Source organism: Calypte anna, chromosome 10, assembly GCF_003957555.1.
Source record: "Calypte anna isolate BGI_N300 chromosome 10, bCalAnn1_v1.p, whole genome shotgun sequence".
Lineage (NCBI taxonomy): Eukaryota > Metazoa > Chordata > Aves > Apodiformes > Trochilidae > Calypte > Calypte anna.
Genome location: NC_044256.1, coordinates 19,754,006 through 19,769,418, shown reverse-complemented (window position 1 = coordinate 19,769,418; position 15,413 = coordinate 19,754,006). Strand labels below are relative to the sequence as shown.

Sequence of the window (15,413 nt, the reverse complement as noted above, 5' to 3'; positions counted from 1 at the left end):
TTCCCCTTCCAAGAATGGAGGACTGATTTGTCACAGCTCTCAAGTATAGGAAGAAATGCTTTTAAAGTTTCATTGTAACACATGTTCCTGCTACTCTTATTAGGTAAAATAAATGGAATGTATGCACATACATCCTTCAAGTCAACTACATTCCACTGTTGCTAAGAGCTTTTGAGAAACAAAACTGTACAAAAAAAGCTATTTTTAGCAACTGATTCAACAATAAGTTCGTGCATAAATCCAAGATTCTCTAGCACTGGATGAGCATTTGATACCTGCCAGTAATCAAGACAAAAATCCAACTTGAGCAAGAAATGTCCTTACTCCTTAACTTCTTTGGAAGTTTCCCTCATAGCTTATATATGTTAAGATAAAGGCAAAGTTTTATTATTTGAGGACTAAACTCTAAAACTCTTGTGAGACAAGAAGTATATACTTATTTGATCATGAATTTCTCTAGAAAAATACACCCACACGCCCCTCACTCGATTAAAAATACACCAAAAGAAAGAACCTCTAAGTCTCTTGTATAACCAGTCTGCATTTCTAGACAGCTGTCTGCTGAGGCAGAGGTATATTAACAAAGATTTCATACAGAACAAAAAAAAAAAATCACTTCACCCCCTCTTTCCCCAAGGACTAGCTCCAATCCTGGAAGAGGCTGAATTAAATCCAGTTGCTTAGCATTGGCTGTAACCTTCACTGTCTTTCAGGAGCAGACTCCAATCCTCTTGCCTGTTAAATACCTGCTGCTAAGCAAAGTTAGGCATTGACTTTACATTTCTGTACTTAAAAATATCAAACACTCAAATCTTCAAGTGTTAGGCCTTTTCCACTTCCAACTTTTTGTTCATATTCATCCTTGTGTTTTTTTCACTCACTGCTAAAAATAAGAATTTTTGACTGGCAGTAATTGAAAGAAAGATATGCACAAAAAAGAATAATGAGATTGTCATCTAATGATTTCTCTAAAAGGAGACTAAAACCTTCTTCCTAATGATACACATTAAACCAGCAGCTTAATGGCTTTATTTAAGACTACAGTTTAAATAATCTACCTTCTCCTTATTTCTTATAGATCAGCTGGTGTGTATGTAAAATTTTGTATCCAGTCTGACACAGAGCACTGAAACACCAGATTTCATAATGCCTTTGCTTCAACTGGAGAAATGTCTCCTGTCAGACACACCATTCCATGTTTAGGAATTTACAAGCCTTGGTCCTGTGAATTCTCAGTGATAAATCAATTGAAAATCTTTAGGCCTTCTATTTCTGCACGTAATTACACACCTTTGCCTCTCCTTCAGTATGTGCCAACATGTAGACTCTTTTAGCAAATGCAGATGTGCACATCTGGAACATTTAATAGTGTATTCTGAAACAATACCCAGACAGTCACTGTTAACATCTCCTGTCTTCCTATTTTTAATGATTCTTTTCAAGTTTGAGGAGCTAACATCTCTGTAACTCCCTGTAGTCATTTGTATTTTGGGGTATGCACACCTTCTATTCTGCTGGTACATGGCTAAAAACTGGATCATGATCACTTGTTCCTAGGCAACCATTGATTTCTTCTAAAAATTTCCGTGAGAGAAACCCAAAGAAGCATTAAAACAGTTGCAAGTACCTTCCAGAAAAAATAAGATTTCTCTCCAAAGAAACAGGTTTTTCAGGGAAAAACATGAAAAGGTCTTCAGATTTATTGTATTTCATATTGTGAAAAACATCCTCTGCTAAGCAAGTGAGGCAAAAAAAAATTTGACTGACCTTTAATTACAGAAAATTTACTTCTAATGTTTGGCTCCATATGGCTAGAGAAAGGCAAACAGATGTCAAGAATAATGTGTACTTTTCTATTAAAATGGAACATAGTTAAAAATATTTTTAATATTAAAAAAAGTTGCATAAGATCCTTCTGGGCTTGTTTGCTTCCCATGCACTCTCTCTCATGTTTGCATTTTCTGTACAATTTGAAAAAAGGAAGCAAAATACAGATTCATCTAATTAAGGCTGAACTAGATTCTCATCATAGCTACTGAGGACACAGCTGGAGTCTCAGAGTGTCTGCTCCATTCTGCATAAAACCAAAACTAAACCCTAATCAGGACAAATGCCTAAGTAGCAGAAATGGGTAAATATTTTTAAATGAAAGAAAAAGCATAAAGAAGCAATTGGGAGGCTACATTTGTACGGCTTAGACTTCTCCAGAAGAGCAGATACCAGAGAAGGGGATAAACCAGATCTTATTCCAGCCTCAGATTTACAGAGTAAATCCAAAATATAGTATTTGATTCTTTAACTCATGCAGCAAGGCTAACTTGGTTAACTAATTGACTCAGGTTTTGTATTAATGGTCTGTTAATAACTTCAGGCTGAGACAGAGTTATACACACTTACCATATGTTCCATGCAAATGCTGATTTCTCCATCACTGTAAAAAGCTCCATAGAAGCCCACTATGTATGGAGAGTTGCACTCATGTAGAACTTGCAGCTCACGAATGATCTGGTTTCGAATAGCTGGCTTGATCTCTAGGTGAATTAACTGTAAAATAATCCACTCTTATTATTATTTTCTTAGTGGCTAAGTGCTAAACTAGAGGTTTGCAGTACCTAGCTGGATATGGCCCTGAGCAGCCTGCTCTGATCTGGTCGCTAACTCTGCTCAAAGCAAGAGGCTGGACTACAGTGAACTCCTTGAGGCCCTTTCCAACCAGAATTACTCTATGACTTAACTGTAAATAAATCCATTTTTATTTTCTTAGTGGCAAAAATAAAACAGCACAAGAAAGCTGAAACACCAGGACCCATGTCAAAGCAAGATTTCCAGCTCTTCTTTTTCACAGAATGCTCCTGTATCAGAAACTTTTTGTTCCAGCACATTTTCTTCACTCATCTGTTTTTTATGAATAGTTCAGAAGCTGAAGCTCTTCAGTTGAAGAAAAGCCACGAACAAATGTCTAAAGGAATTGTGCCAAAGGCAGACTGACTCAGAAGCAGCTGCTGAAAAATATCAGCACAGGTGTTTGTAAGGCATTAGTGGAAGCAATGCACTGAACCTCAAATTAAAAGCTCTCCAAACAATCTAAACAATCTAAATCTAAAGGGAAAATTACATAAAATCCTTTGTCTCACTGGACTGTTTGTCTCGTACAATACAAGAAGTGTGTTCCTTTTGTGAAAGGGAAGATTCAGAAACATTATGGAAATCTAATTATAGTCAATATATGGAAGAAAAAATTGCAGTTCAAACACCTCAGTTACATCAAATATTAATAACATGGGGCAACATTTCCTGTTAAACCCACAGTAGGTAAAATAAATCAATTACATTGATTTAGTTCAAGAAAACCTCAGTGATCTGTATATTTCATAATTCTCACACTTTAAAACTGGGCATTTTTCTTTGCTTCTCTCCAGTCTGCAAATACCCTGAGCACAGCTCTTACAGTTAGTACATGCACATTTTTCTTTAGTTTTGCTGAAGATGACAATATACTTGAATAAAATACCTGAGGTCTTTCAACTTCAATTAAAAAGGTTTTATTGTATAAACAAAAGGAGTTAATTAAAATTCACTCAGCAAATTAAAATGAACTCAAATTAAACTGAGCAAATTTCAATTAACTCAGAATTAAACAAGCAATCTACTTCAGTTAAAAAATAATAAATCTCAGTTCTCTTACAAACTAGGTCACAACTGCTAATGATTGGAAAGCATAAAGCTGAGTCACTGAAAAACACTCTTGACAGAAGGACAAGTACTTGTTTGCACAGAAGCCCCCTGCACCCCACAAGGTGTGACTGTACTCCAGTGTACTCCCTCATTCCCAGTTTTTTGAGACCCCCTTTTTCTCACAGTATAATCCAGAGGCCCTTTTCTGCTCTGCAGTCTTCCACTCCTCAATTTACAGCCCAGAGCACAGGATATTTTCACTTCTCCCAAATTTATACCTTTCAGTAATTTCTTTTAGCCCTTCTACACATCACTGAGTCTCTCCTATTTTCTTTGAAATATACATGCCCAGCTAAGACTGTATTTTCAAAATGGGGAAAAAATAATGAAAAAGGAGGGGATTTAATGCCTGTCCTTTCACCACTAGGTACATGAGACACTTCTCAAACTGGGAAGTTCAGGATAAACAAGTGAAACCTTTCCCACTTTTTGAACCACATTAACTTCTCTGAAAGATGGCCTTACATAGGTTTTGTGTGTGTGTCAACACCATTTAACTTCTCCATATGAAGTCATTCAGAGACAAATATTTCAGGGACAAACTCCTTAACTAAAAAAAAAAAAAAAATTAAAAATCATCCCTGTTTTTGAGGTGCTCACCTTTCTTGCCATTATGAGCCCAGAAGGCTTGTGAGACACTTTAAAGACCACACCACCATTTCCTGCTCCCAGCTCACTGATCTTCTCAAAGTCATCATCCTTCAGTTCTCCAACTTTTTGTTTCTGGGTAAGGAAAGCTTCAAGGCGCTTCCTTTGCTGTTCATCCAACTCTAGTTCTTCCAGCTTCTTCTGAAGTGCTTCCAAATTTGTCCTGTACAGCAGAGAGAGAACAGATGATTATTGAGCTGTTTGAGCTTCCCCAGCTGTGTTGCAAGAAGAGCAATAAAGCACTGAGGTCAGAGATTAAATTTACTACATTTTTGCACCTATTTTGCACATTGTCTGTATTATTGGAAGGGATTTAAGTAAACCATACAATACTCTAGACACAATGACACACACCAACAGATGACACCTGGTTTCCTCATCTTAGAGGTTCTGTCCAAATTCATGCATGTTAAGTTTCACTACTTACAGGAGTGGCTTAATGACTCAGCAGTTATGATCAGAGATCTCATGAATCACAGCACATCACTTCACACTATTTTTAGGTTTGCTTTTTCCAAGGTTGTCTTGTAGTTTCCTACAGAGTTTGTCTAAGCATTTTATCTCTTAAATTTCACAAAACTGTGTATCATTCATTCATTCTTATTTAGATATCAGTAAAAGTCTACCAAGCACAGCCAAACAGAACTACATGAAAAACACAGCCAGTGGAAACAATATTTTTTCCCCCCCTTTTTGTTTTTTGGAAAAACAGCCCAAAGGTTTTAAGCTTACTTTTGCTTTTGTTTAAGAACACATCTGCCAGAAATCTAGGTTTAACATCATTAAGCAATACAAAATAAAAATAAAAAGCTTTAAACAGTAGTTACATGTGGGACTACAGACAGAAGTTCAGTTTCCCAGGAAGACTTCCTGGGAATTCTTCCCAGGAGGAACTTGACTTCAGATCCTAAGAAAACCTTTTTTTATTATTATAATACGACGACTTAAGAGCTCATTTAAAATTCCCCACTTCCAGCTGCAACAATAAGTTGTTGCAAGAGTAAATATTTAACAGTAAATATCTGTTTGGCTCAGCTGAATTTAATGCAGTGTTTCCAGGGAACAGTGTCACTAGGAGGAAAAACGAGGCACACAATCTGCTCTTTCAGAGCTTGAACCTCTTTCCATTAAAAAAAAATTTCATGAATAATCAGGAAAAAACTTTTCTATTCATCACTTCATAAAAGGTCCACTTTCAAGATACTCTGTACAAAGAGGTATCTGAATACCCAGAGAAGTGCAGGTCATTTGAGAAGATTCAAGGCTGATTCTCCAAAAAGCAATGACAAATAACCCCAGACTCCACAGAAGGACACAATTAGAGGATGAAACCCTCACCCCATTCACTAGAGAGCCTGTATTTCCAAGCAGGATTGGAATTATCTGTTTGACTGTATCGAAGATTTAATCAAAATAATATAAATATTCACAGCTCTTTATTTCACAACTACTTTAAGTATAAGCAATGACACACTCCTATTTCATTTATCAGTTGAAATATGAGAGACAGGATGCAATTGCTAAGTTAACTTAGGAAGTGATAATGCTTAGAAGAGCTAAAGAGAGGAAACAGAATGAGATGTTTGATGGAAAGGGGAGTTCAGCTTAGTTTGTTACTTTGACAATTTAACAGTCCAAATGTAAGATTTCCAAGCAAGACTTGTGAGCAAGTTTTGAACACTACTCACCCTGGATAAATGTGATTTGGCAATGATGCTCCAAACCAAAACTGTCTCAGGTAGTAAACTTCCCTGTACGTGTTCTACTGTAGCTACACTACTACAAGCAAGTTGTGTTAGCCTGAAAGTGAAGTATCTGCACCAGAATGAAATTATTTTTATACTATCCTAGAAGAAGAAGCTTTCTTTTTTCTGTCCTCATACCATGCTTTATATTAGTATAGCCACAGACCAAATATCCTAGAGCACACGCTGCCAGATTTCCCTGTGTAGATAACCATGGCTTATGGAACATTCAGGTTCATCTGACTTACAGTCAGAGTTTTAAAGATGAGCTATTAAGAGACATTTTGGAAATCTGATTTCTAAAATGCAGAACAGTGTGTTGAGGAAAGCTAACAAACCCCAGTCTGAAGTCAAGGTAATTGTGTCTTTCCTAAAACACAGCTGATCCAGCTCTTCTGATACTAGGATGACATGATAAAAACTGGAGCAAAGTTAAGCATTCCTTACTTTCCTACAATAAACTCTGAAACACTGAATGCCAACTATCTCTTATCACTGAAGATTGATGTTGAATTCTTTTTTTTTTTTTTTGGTTAAGGTTCTTTACTTGAAGCACTAAGTACTAATCAATTTTAAGTGTAAATAAATATATTTTTTAAGTATTTTTGTCATCAAAATTACTGGTGGTGATCTATCCTCAGTATTTCTAGGAGGCAGAACTATAGTTTCAGTTTTGAATGCAAACTACTGTAAGAGTACAGTGACCAGTAACTCTTACCTGAACCTCACCATATAAAAGCAGGACAGCAAAGTTGCCATGCAAAGTACTTTCAAAAACAGGTGGATAAGTAAACTCTTTGCATATGATTCTTTACCAATGAAATTAAACACACACCAAATCCAGAAGAGGGAAAACTTTCATCAGTTCATCCCTAGAACATCATGTAAACGTTAAGGAAACTTCAGTAGCTAGAAGTGGCAGCGTGCCAGCATGCTGATGTCTGCCTCCAGAAGGAACACCAGTAGTTACTTCATCTTATATAAAACTTTTATTCAGAGACAAAGATTCCTATTAAAATTCATCACCATTACCTGCTGCAGTCTTGGAGTTGTTTTTTCACTGTCAAAGCCCTACGTCTCTGCCAGAGTTCCATCAAAGCAGGAAAAATCAAACCACCTCAGTGCTTTGCTGTTCCAAGCACTACCCTAAAGCAACAGGTTATCATTTAATTTATTGCTATCAGTCTTAAAGCCAAGCACACAGTAAACACACTGCACTGGGGAATTAATCCAGCTTTTGTAATGTGATCATCTGAATGAAGGCACAGGGAGGTCAGCCCTGTTTTCTCTATTTGTTAGAGAAACAGGATGAGTTCACAGAGCACTATTAATAAATAGTTTTACTCAGCTAGAAGTGGATAAATATGCTGTACAGCAGATATCACTGTAGAAAGTGTAGCATCTGAATCACTGGACTTCAGATACAATTATTACAAGATCTCTCTTTTTTCCAGACTGTATGGAAGGTTAAAAAAATAAAAATACACATGGGACAAACTTTTGGGGAGTTACTTGTTTGCTTCCCCCCTCCAAGTACAGGACCAGGTGCTCTAGAGGGGGAATTATCTCTGTCCACACATGACCAAGTAGGATCCTTCCATTGAAGTCAACATTACTCCTTCCTTTTCATACTCAAGGAGTATGCTGACAGTGCAGTGTCCTCCTTCAAATCACATGGCACCTCTGAAGCCTCAGGAATTTAAAAAGAATGCAGAACTTAGAGTGCAGTTTCCTACCAAATACACACAACCACACCCTACAGAACAATGACCTGATGGTGAGGAGAAACTTCACTTCTATTGCTGTCAACTCATGTGTGCAAAATCCCCATTTTAGAAGCCAGAAGACAATTGCAATCTGGCATCCTGTGGCAGCCACATCCACCCCTTCTGCAGCCAGTCTGTAGAACACCACAGAGGTGAGAAAGGTTTTCAAAGGAGAATCATAGCATGGGATATTGAGGCCACCTCAGCTGTATGGACACTCATTTAAGACTTTCAGAACTTTCTCATCTCCTGACAATGGCCAAAGGTGGATGCTAAGAAAAAGAGAATACTGGGTGGCAACACCAGTAACAGTACTTAAGTGCACAGCAAGACCTCTAGTTACTACTGGACTAAATGTTCTCTTCTCTGCTTCCCTCTGATCTCACCAGTCACTTTTTGAGCCCATCCTTTAAGGTTTGGTGGTAGGGGGTTTTTTCAGACTAACTGTGCTTTCTAACATCAAAATCCCCATGATTTAATGTCACTGCAGACACGTGCAAACCACACAGAGGTGGGCACTGTGGGTCCATGTTTGTGAGTTAGGGGATACCGAGCAAACCTGTTTCCTATGCAGGTTGGGCAGGGAGGAGTTGTATCTAGATTTTGCAGAATGCTCTCACCCTATACACAAAGTTGGGCAGAAGAGACTCCTCAGCACATGCTTCTGAGGGGAGCCACCCAAGCACTGAAGAATGCACTCCTGGAAGAGATGTATTAACATTTCAGAGCACACTTAGTCTCTTTGAAGTAGGAAAGAAAAAAAGAAGTGCTGCCATTAGTTTGCTGATACATAATGTCATAACAAAAACAAAATAAATCCATATTCTTAACTCATACTAATACTCCAAATCCTTGAGAATTTTTTTAAAAATTCACATTAGTGCTAAGTTAATCACACACTCAGCCCTAAAGGCTATATTAAAGCTGTACTCAACCCTGAAGTCTACTTTAGAAAGGGAAAAAAAAAAAGTCTGACACAATCTTGAACAGTAATTTGTCAAATACTTGTTCAAAGTTATTACTATCAGCTTTGCAAGCAGAACAATTAGTATGAGTGAAAGCATGAAGTACATTTACTTTCAGATCTACTGTCACATGAGGATACAGGCTTGGGGGTTGTTTTCCAGAACAGTGACAGTAATGCTTTCCCCAAGCCTACACAACTGTCAATTTAGAGAAGAAAGTAGGCAGTTCACTACCTCATTTCCATGAACAACCTCAATCTGGGAGCTGAAATGAAGTATTAGGAACATGAAGGCATTCTGCAGTTTTGAAAAGACAGACTACTATTTTCCATGACTGTGCCAAACCCAGGCAGTAAGACAAATTTTTATTTAAGTTTTCCTTATACAAAGGGCAGCTCACAGAATAACAGGGAAGATAAGAGTAATTACAGTAGTCTCAGTTTACAGCACAGGTGTCTGTACAGTGCAGCCTCATAAAACCTGCAGTTAAAAAAACAACTCAAAGATCCAAACTCACTATAAAGACCAAAGAAGTCTTTGTTTTGGGAAAACACACCAATTCCTGCTTATCCTCAATTCTGGCAAAATCTTAGAGATCCCTTTAGCTCTAGGTGGTAAATTGGTAAATGAATGTTCAATATATCTGCTCATCTGCAGCATGAATTTTAACATCTGAAAATATTGTTCCACTTTCACAATGCAACAGACACAGCAGGGCATTTTTTTAGGTTTAATACTGCCAGAAAAAAAAATGCCAGTAAGAATAAGAGGCAATTTGATTAAAATAGTTTCCTTAGTAAAAGGTATGCAAAACAAAACTTCTGGAAAAGCATTGTTCTGTCCAAAAAAGTATCTGCTAGATTAATTCCATGTAAGAATTTTCATCTTTTTGAAGCTGAAAGGCACATATTTCACAGAATGTGATATGACTTCAAGTCTTTTTCCAAGTCTCCAACAAATGGAACAGTTTAACATCAAAAATTCCTATAGGGTAGGAATCTTTGCTTTAAGCTTCCTCTGTCTTCTGCATCAGCCTTACCAGTATGCCAGTAAATACTTCACTTCTTTTTTTTCTTAAATAAGCTTAAACATGCCAAATAACATGTTTGAACTGAAGAGAGTTCACCAAAGGAAGTAAAGCCACAGATGTGAGTGTGGCACAAATGGCCAGATATTAGATTCATGCCCTGGGTGCCTTTTCCTACCCGATTTTTCTGCAGCTGTTCTCAGACACCACGTGGAATTTGAGCCCTTTCTCCTGGGTGGCAGCAGGAGCTGCCAGCAATGCTCAGACACCCCTTTCACATATTTAGCTCTGTGGCTAAACAATGCAACTGGGTTGTTTGTTGGTTTGGTTTGGCTTTTTTCCTCGGTTAAAAGGCTTCCTCAGGACTTACTGTAGCATCGAACTCAAAGTTTTCCACAAATAACCTCTGCCACCCCAAGGTAAGAAATTCAAGAACTAAATGGCCCAAAGCAGAAATCCAAGCTCTTCATCTCCCTCCCATAAACATCTGTGCACCTACCACTGATTTTTCCCTAACCAGCACTACACAGAACCAAAACAAAAGAACCACAGAGCAATAGTGATGGTAACAGGATCTTCAGGACACCCTTCTGTGGTAGACACAGCCTTTGAGACACAGTAATAAAAAAGAAGACATTACAGTATCAGTTTACAAGGGTCAGAAAGAACCAGGAGTAGAATTCAGACCCGTTCTGTGCAAGGAGCACAAAATCACCAACTTCACCAGAAGCTGCAGTTAACACATCAGGGACTGGGAAAGAAGAATATTGCCAGGATGTGCAGGCTAAAACATAAAGAACCAGACCCTGTAACTGGGATTCAGACAAAGCTTTGGATGGAAGGCTTAGATCTTTGCCAGTATTTGAAATGGATGGATTGTGTAACAGAAAAATTGCCAGTATGGCTATTTAGTGGAAGATATTACTAATTTTTACTTACTATATGCATATACATTATGAACACATCTAGAATAAACATATAAAACATATATAGAAATACATGTACATATAGAAATACACACATATACACTCACTTATCTATATCCAGACAAATATTTTTCCCCCTAAAAATGCACAAAAAATTGTTTTGTTTGCTATGTTAGATCTGCTGACTCATCTTCCCACCACATTGAACAATGCTGAGTTGTAAAAAAAACCAAAAAACAAAAAAACCCACAACAAACCACAAAACACTGAAAGAAAGAAAAGTTGCCAGGAAGTTTCAACCATAAAATCTGCCCGTAAGCAGGTTTTTTTTATAGAAGATACTTGTTCATCCAAAGAATGATACACTGATGGATTATTTGTCCTAGTCCTCAGCCTGTAAATGAAAATAGCCTGCTTCCATTTTTATTTCCTCTGCATGTGTCACCCAGGCAGGGTCATCACTGTACACTTCCTCCTGCCAGATGCCTGCGAGGAGACTGAACCCAGGTGAAAGACCAGGCAGATCCTCAGCTGCCAGGAAGGAGGTGGAAGATGTGCAGAAATTCCCTCTCCTCTTGCTCAGACAAGCCCCAGGATGACAGCAGCTTCTCAACAGATGTTTGCAAAGAGATCCTGAGCAGTATTAATCTTTTGCAGTTTTTCAATTCCTGTGGGCACTCACTGGCAGGAAGCCTTGCACATTCCTTCCAAAGCATAATCAAGATTTTTGTCTAAGTAATATTGACCATAAATCAAAAATCATCTTATTGCTAATTTCTAGCAACACATTAGTTAAACCCACAGAAAAAAAACCAAACAAGATTGCCTCCTCTAAAAATATTTTTTTAAATAAATAATCCTTGGAAGAACAAACCTGCTCCCCCAAAATTCAGCACACTAGAATCTGATGTTGCCAACTAATATTGCTGCTTCAAAGAGATGTTTTTGTGTTTTGGCAGTGGAATCTGTGCACTTTATAAAGCCCAGTCAGTCCCCAGGGCAATGATGGGAGAACAAATGCAGCTGTAAAAAGGGTAACACAGGCAAGAAGCTGGGGAAAGCTCTTTCACTGGAAAATTTACAACTTAGTAATTTAAAGGAAACATCTAGATTTACTGTACATAAAAGAAAATTCCTTCCCTGATACCTTTCAGAATATTTATCCTGTACACAGTGAAATATTTAGTCAATATCCACTCAAATAGATTTATTTGTCTCATCTAAGTTCACCATAAATGTCATGGTGGTTTCTTTCTTCTTTTTTTCAAGCCCGTGCAAAAAAATCTTTGCCCAGATTCACAACAGTAGCACTGTTGTTATACCAAATAAATAACTCAGCTAAATACTGGGTTTACCTCGTGCCTTTCCATCCTTTTTTTTTTTAAATCTTAGGCTACTAGGTAACACTGGAAGGTCCCAGAGATAAGCTGATCCTCTTGAGACAGAGAGCTGAGACTATTCAATTAAAACATGTGCTACTCAGAAATTGCTTTAATTACTGAATTTCAACCTATCTCAATAGTATCTCTCAGGCTCTGAGTGCATTGTCATTTAATCCTGCAAAAACCTGGGCTCTTGCCAGAGGAGGTGGCTCTCTTTCTGCCCCTAGCCATTCATTCCTGAGTAACCAGATAATAGATCTGTTCAAAAATTAACTAAAAAATTCTGTCATTTTTTAGCCAGGTTATTTCCATGATTAAGGGAACGTGTGGCTACATCAGTGTTGCTGCAAGCACAAGAGGAGAGCCCTCCAAAACCTAATCTGGGCTTCTTTGGGCGGGTGTGAGTTCTCAGTCTGATCAGCACTCATCTATCAGTGTAAGAGCTGATACAACGTATGGAGAAGCATCGGGGAGACAGGGGCACAGCCAGGAGATGACTTCAGTAGCAGGACCTTGCACATGCTTAATTGTGAAATCACACCTTGGTAACCATCTGCAGAACTGCTGCTGCTGCTAAGAAAGTGGCTGGATCCATATTTAGAGCCTGCACTTCCCTTACCTTTCATCTGATTTGAATGCAAACCCACTTATTTTTAACCCAGTTTTTATTGAACTCTCCTAAACTGATTTACACTTTCTGAACTAAGACAACATCATACTAATGCAGGATGCATCCGTAACTGCCAGGATGCTTAATTAGAAGTACATAAGATGTGGTATTTACTGTTATCTCAGTAGTAAGCATCTTACTATTTCCTACATCAATATTGTAAACTAAAAGCTAACTTTAAGCCCATAGGTAAGAAAAAGACAGGTCTGATTGACATTTTTCTGTACTAGTTGAGTACACTTAGCTATGTAATTTTCAGTACACACATGCAGAAATTATGCAGGTTCCTACTTTCCACTATTTTAACTAATTATAACAGATCATATGTTCTATTAGCTTCTGAAGTATAACTATAATGCTGTTTCTCATACAGTGAATGATTATACACAGGCTTAGCACATTAAAGAGAATGCTACACATGAGTGTGTTTTAATCTAAATTTGGAAGATTTAGCAAATAACAGAGGGCTCAGTTTTCTTGCAATTATCTAGCAGTTATTATTGTCTGCCTAAAATGCATTCTCTAATACCACATGCATTTGTGACCTGGGTTAATCACTCAACAGTTAGGAAAAATTTGATTTTTTTCCTTTAAAGTATTTATGAGTTTGCAGTAATTCAACACACACATTCAATGCAACTGCAATCCAGACAGACCAGTCATAAAATTCCAGGACCGAATCTTCCAGCACATTACACACATGCACAAAGCTCCTCTGAAGTCAAAGGAATTCCATAGAGGGACTGTCCCTTGTCAGACTTTTCAGTTTTAAAAACAAAGAAAAAAATCCCACCAAACCAAAGGCAGAAGAGACCAGCAAGCATTAAAATTAACTCTGCAAATCTTCATTCCATTTCTTCGAAATTCATTCAAGAATATGGAGAGAAAACAATCCATGGAGGACAAATCCTTTTGGCACAAGGTCTACTTGCAACCAGGCCAATGGTTTTGCTGCACCCCTCTTATCACTCTGTTTTATAAGGCAAAGTTAAAGACCAAAAAGCTCAAAACAAAAACTAAACAAAAAATCCCACACTACAGACAATGGGAGACAATCTGCCTTCCTATTCCTACAAAGCCTGAAGTTCCCATCAGTAAATTACTGAAAAACATGAACATTAAGACACATAGCAAACAAGCAACTACTTCTTTAGCATATTGTAACACAAAACTCAAAGGAGTTTTGTATAATTTCCAAATTCTTATTTTACTATCTTTTTTAAGCATTTGTACTCAGCTTTCTTAAATGCATGACCTTAAATGCAATTTAAACAGAATAAACACCAAGAAGAAAATCTAATTAATACCATACTACAACTGGATTTTACCAGTCACCCATGTCAAAGAAATTATTCTTTGGCTTGAACACTTCCAAGGCACAGATATAATACAGTTAAGCCTTGAAAAGAAAACCCAGAACTGCTCGCCACAAGCATAAGCACCACCACAGAACCATGCCTGACAATCAGTTTTCTGACATCTGTCTTCAGAATTTCTCTCTGGCCATGTCCCTTAAAAGAAACTTAGGTACTAAGGTGGTAAAGACCTATAGACAGCATCTTCCTAAAAGCACCTCAAAAACCTAGTTCTCTACAGCATATTAAAGGAAGATGCCAATTTGATGTTCTGCTTTCTTTACATTTTTATCCAATGAAATGCAAACCACAAATGTCCTTTCATACTACCCTTAGTCCTCCTCAGCAAAAATAAAACCTCACTCTGTGCTTTCCACCTCATATTATACCTCACTATGTCACATCTGAGATTTGCTTGGCCCCATCTTCCCAGCTTAGGCTTGATTTGAGAGACATCTGTTGTTGCTAAAACACATGCACAGTTTGTATAGCTTGGAATTCTTTAAACATGAAAAAATATTTCAGTTGCAACCACCTTTTCAATGTGAATGGATATACAAGAGGGAAAAAAGTCAGTAGCACTCAAAAAAATTGCTTCTATTTTTATAAAGTCCCAGGCACTTCTAGTAGGTTCAAGTTCTAATACCAGAGACAAGGAAGCTGTTTTTACTCAGCCAAGGTAAAAAGTGAGGCTTGAAAGAAGTCTGTAGATATATCCAAAATAATTGATGTATAGGAAAAGTAATCATAAATTGACTCTTCTGTAATTAGAAGCTATGAACAGTGACAAACATTAATACAGATGCTTAATTAACTGCAGCAGTAATCTCTTACATGATAGATAAATGAAGAAAATAATTATATTGCTCATTTGATGGCTCATTGGATCGTTGTACTCTATGACAACACATCCTGCATTGACTATCTGCTTCACTTTTTCAAGTAAGCACTTTTAAAATAGGCTGTGAAAATAGCCTACATTATATGCCAAGACATTGTCTCTCATTAAACATAATTAAGGATCTCAAGGCGCAGGATTAATCTTCTTTTTTTTCTGGGCATGGGCATTTTAACTAATAAGTTTAAATGCACTTTCCTAAGTCCAGTGGAACACTTCAACATTCTTTATGCACATTAACTCACAGACAAGAGGTTTTTGTGAATAAAAAAAGCACTGATCTCTTCAATTGTAAG

General features: G+C 37.4%; 1 protein-coding gene across 1 annotated transcript in view; it reads right to left on the bottom strand.

Moving 5' to 3' along the window:
* The window catches only part of MAP2K1 (mitogen-activated protein kinase kinase 1), a 34,330-nt gene that overhangs the window by 14,603 nt on the left and 4,314 nt on the right, over positions 1-15,413 (bottom strand). The window contains exons 2-3 of the mRNA XM_030457086.1: positions 4,336-4,546; positions 2,398-2,544 (exon numbers count right to left, since the gene is read on the bottom strand). Of these exons, the coding sequence (XP_030312946.1) occupies positions 2,398-2,544; positions 4,336-4,546 (358 nt within the window). The remainder of the gene's footprint in view (positions 1-2,397; positions 2,545-4,335; positions 4,547-15,413) is intronic.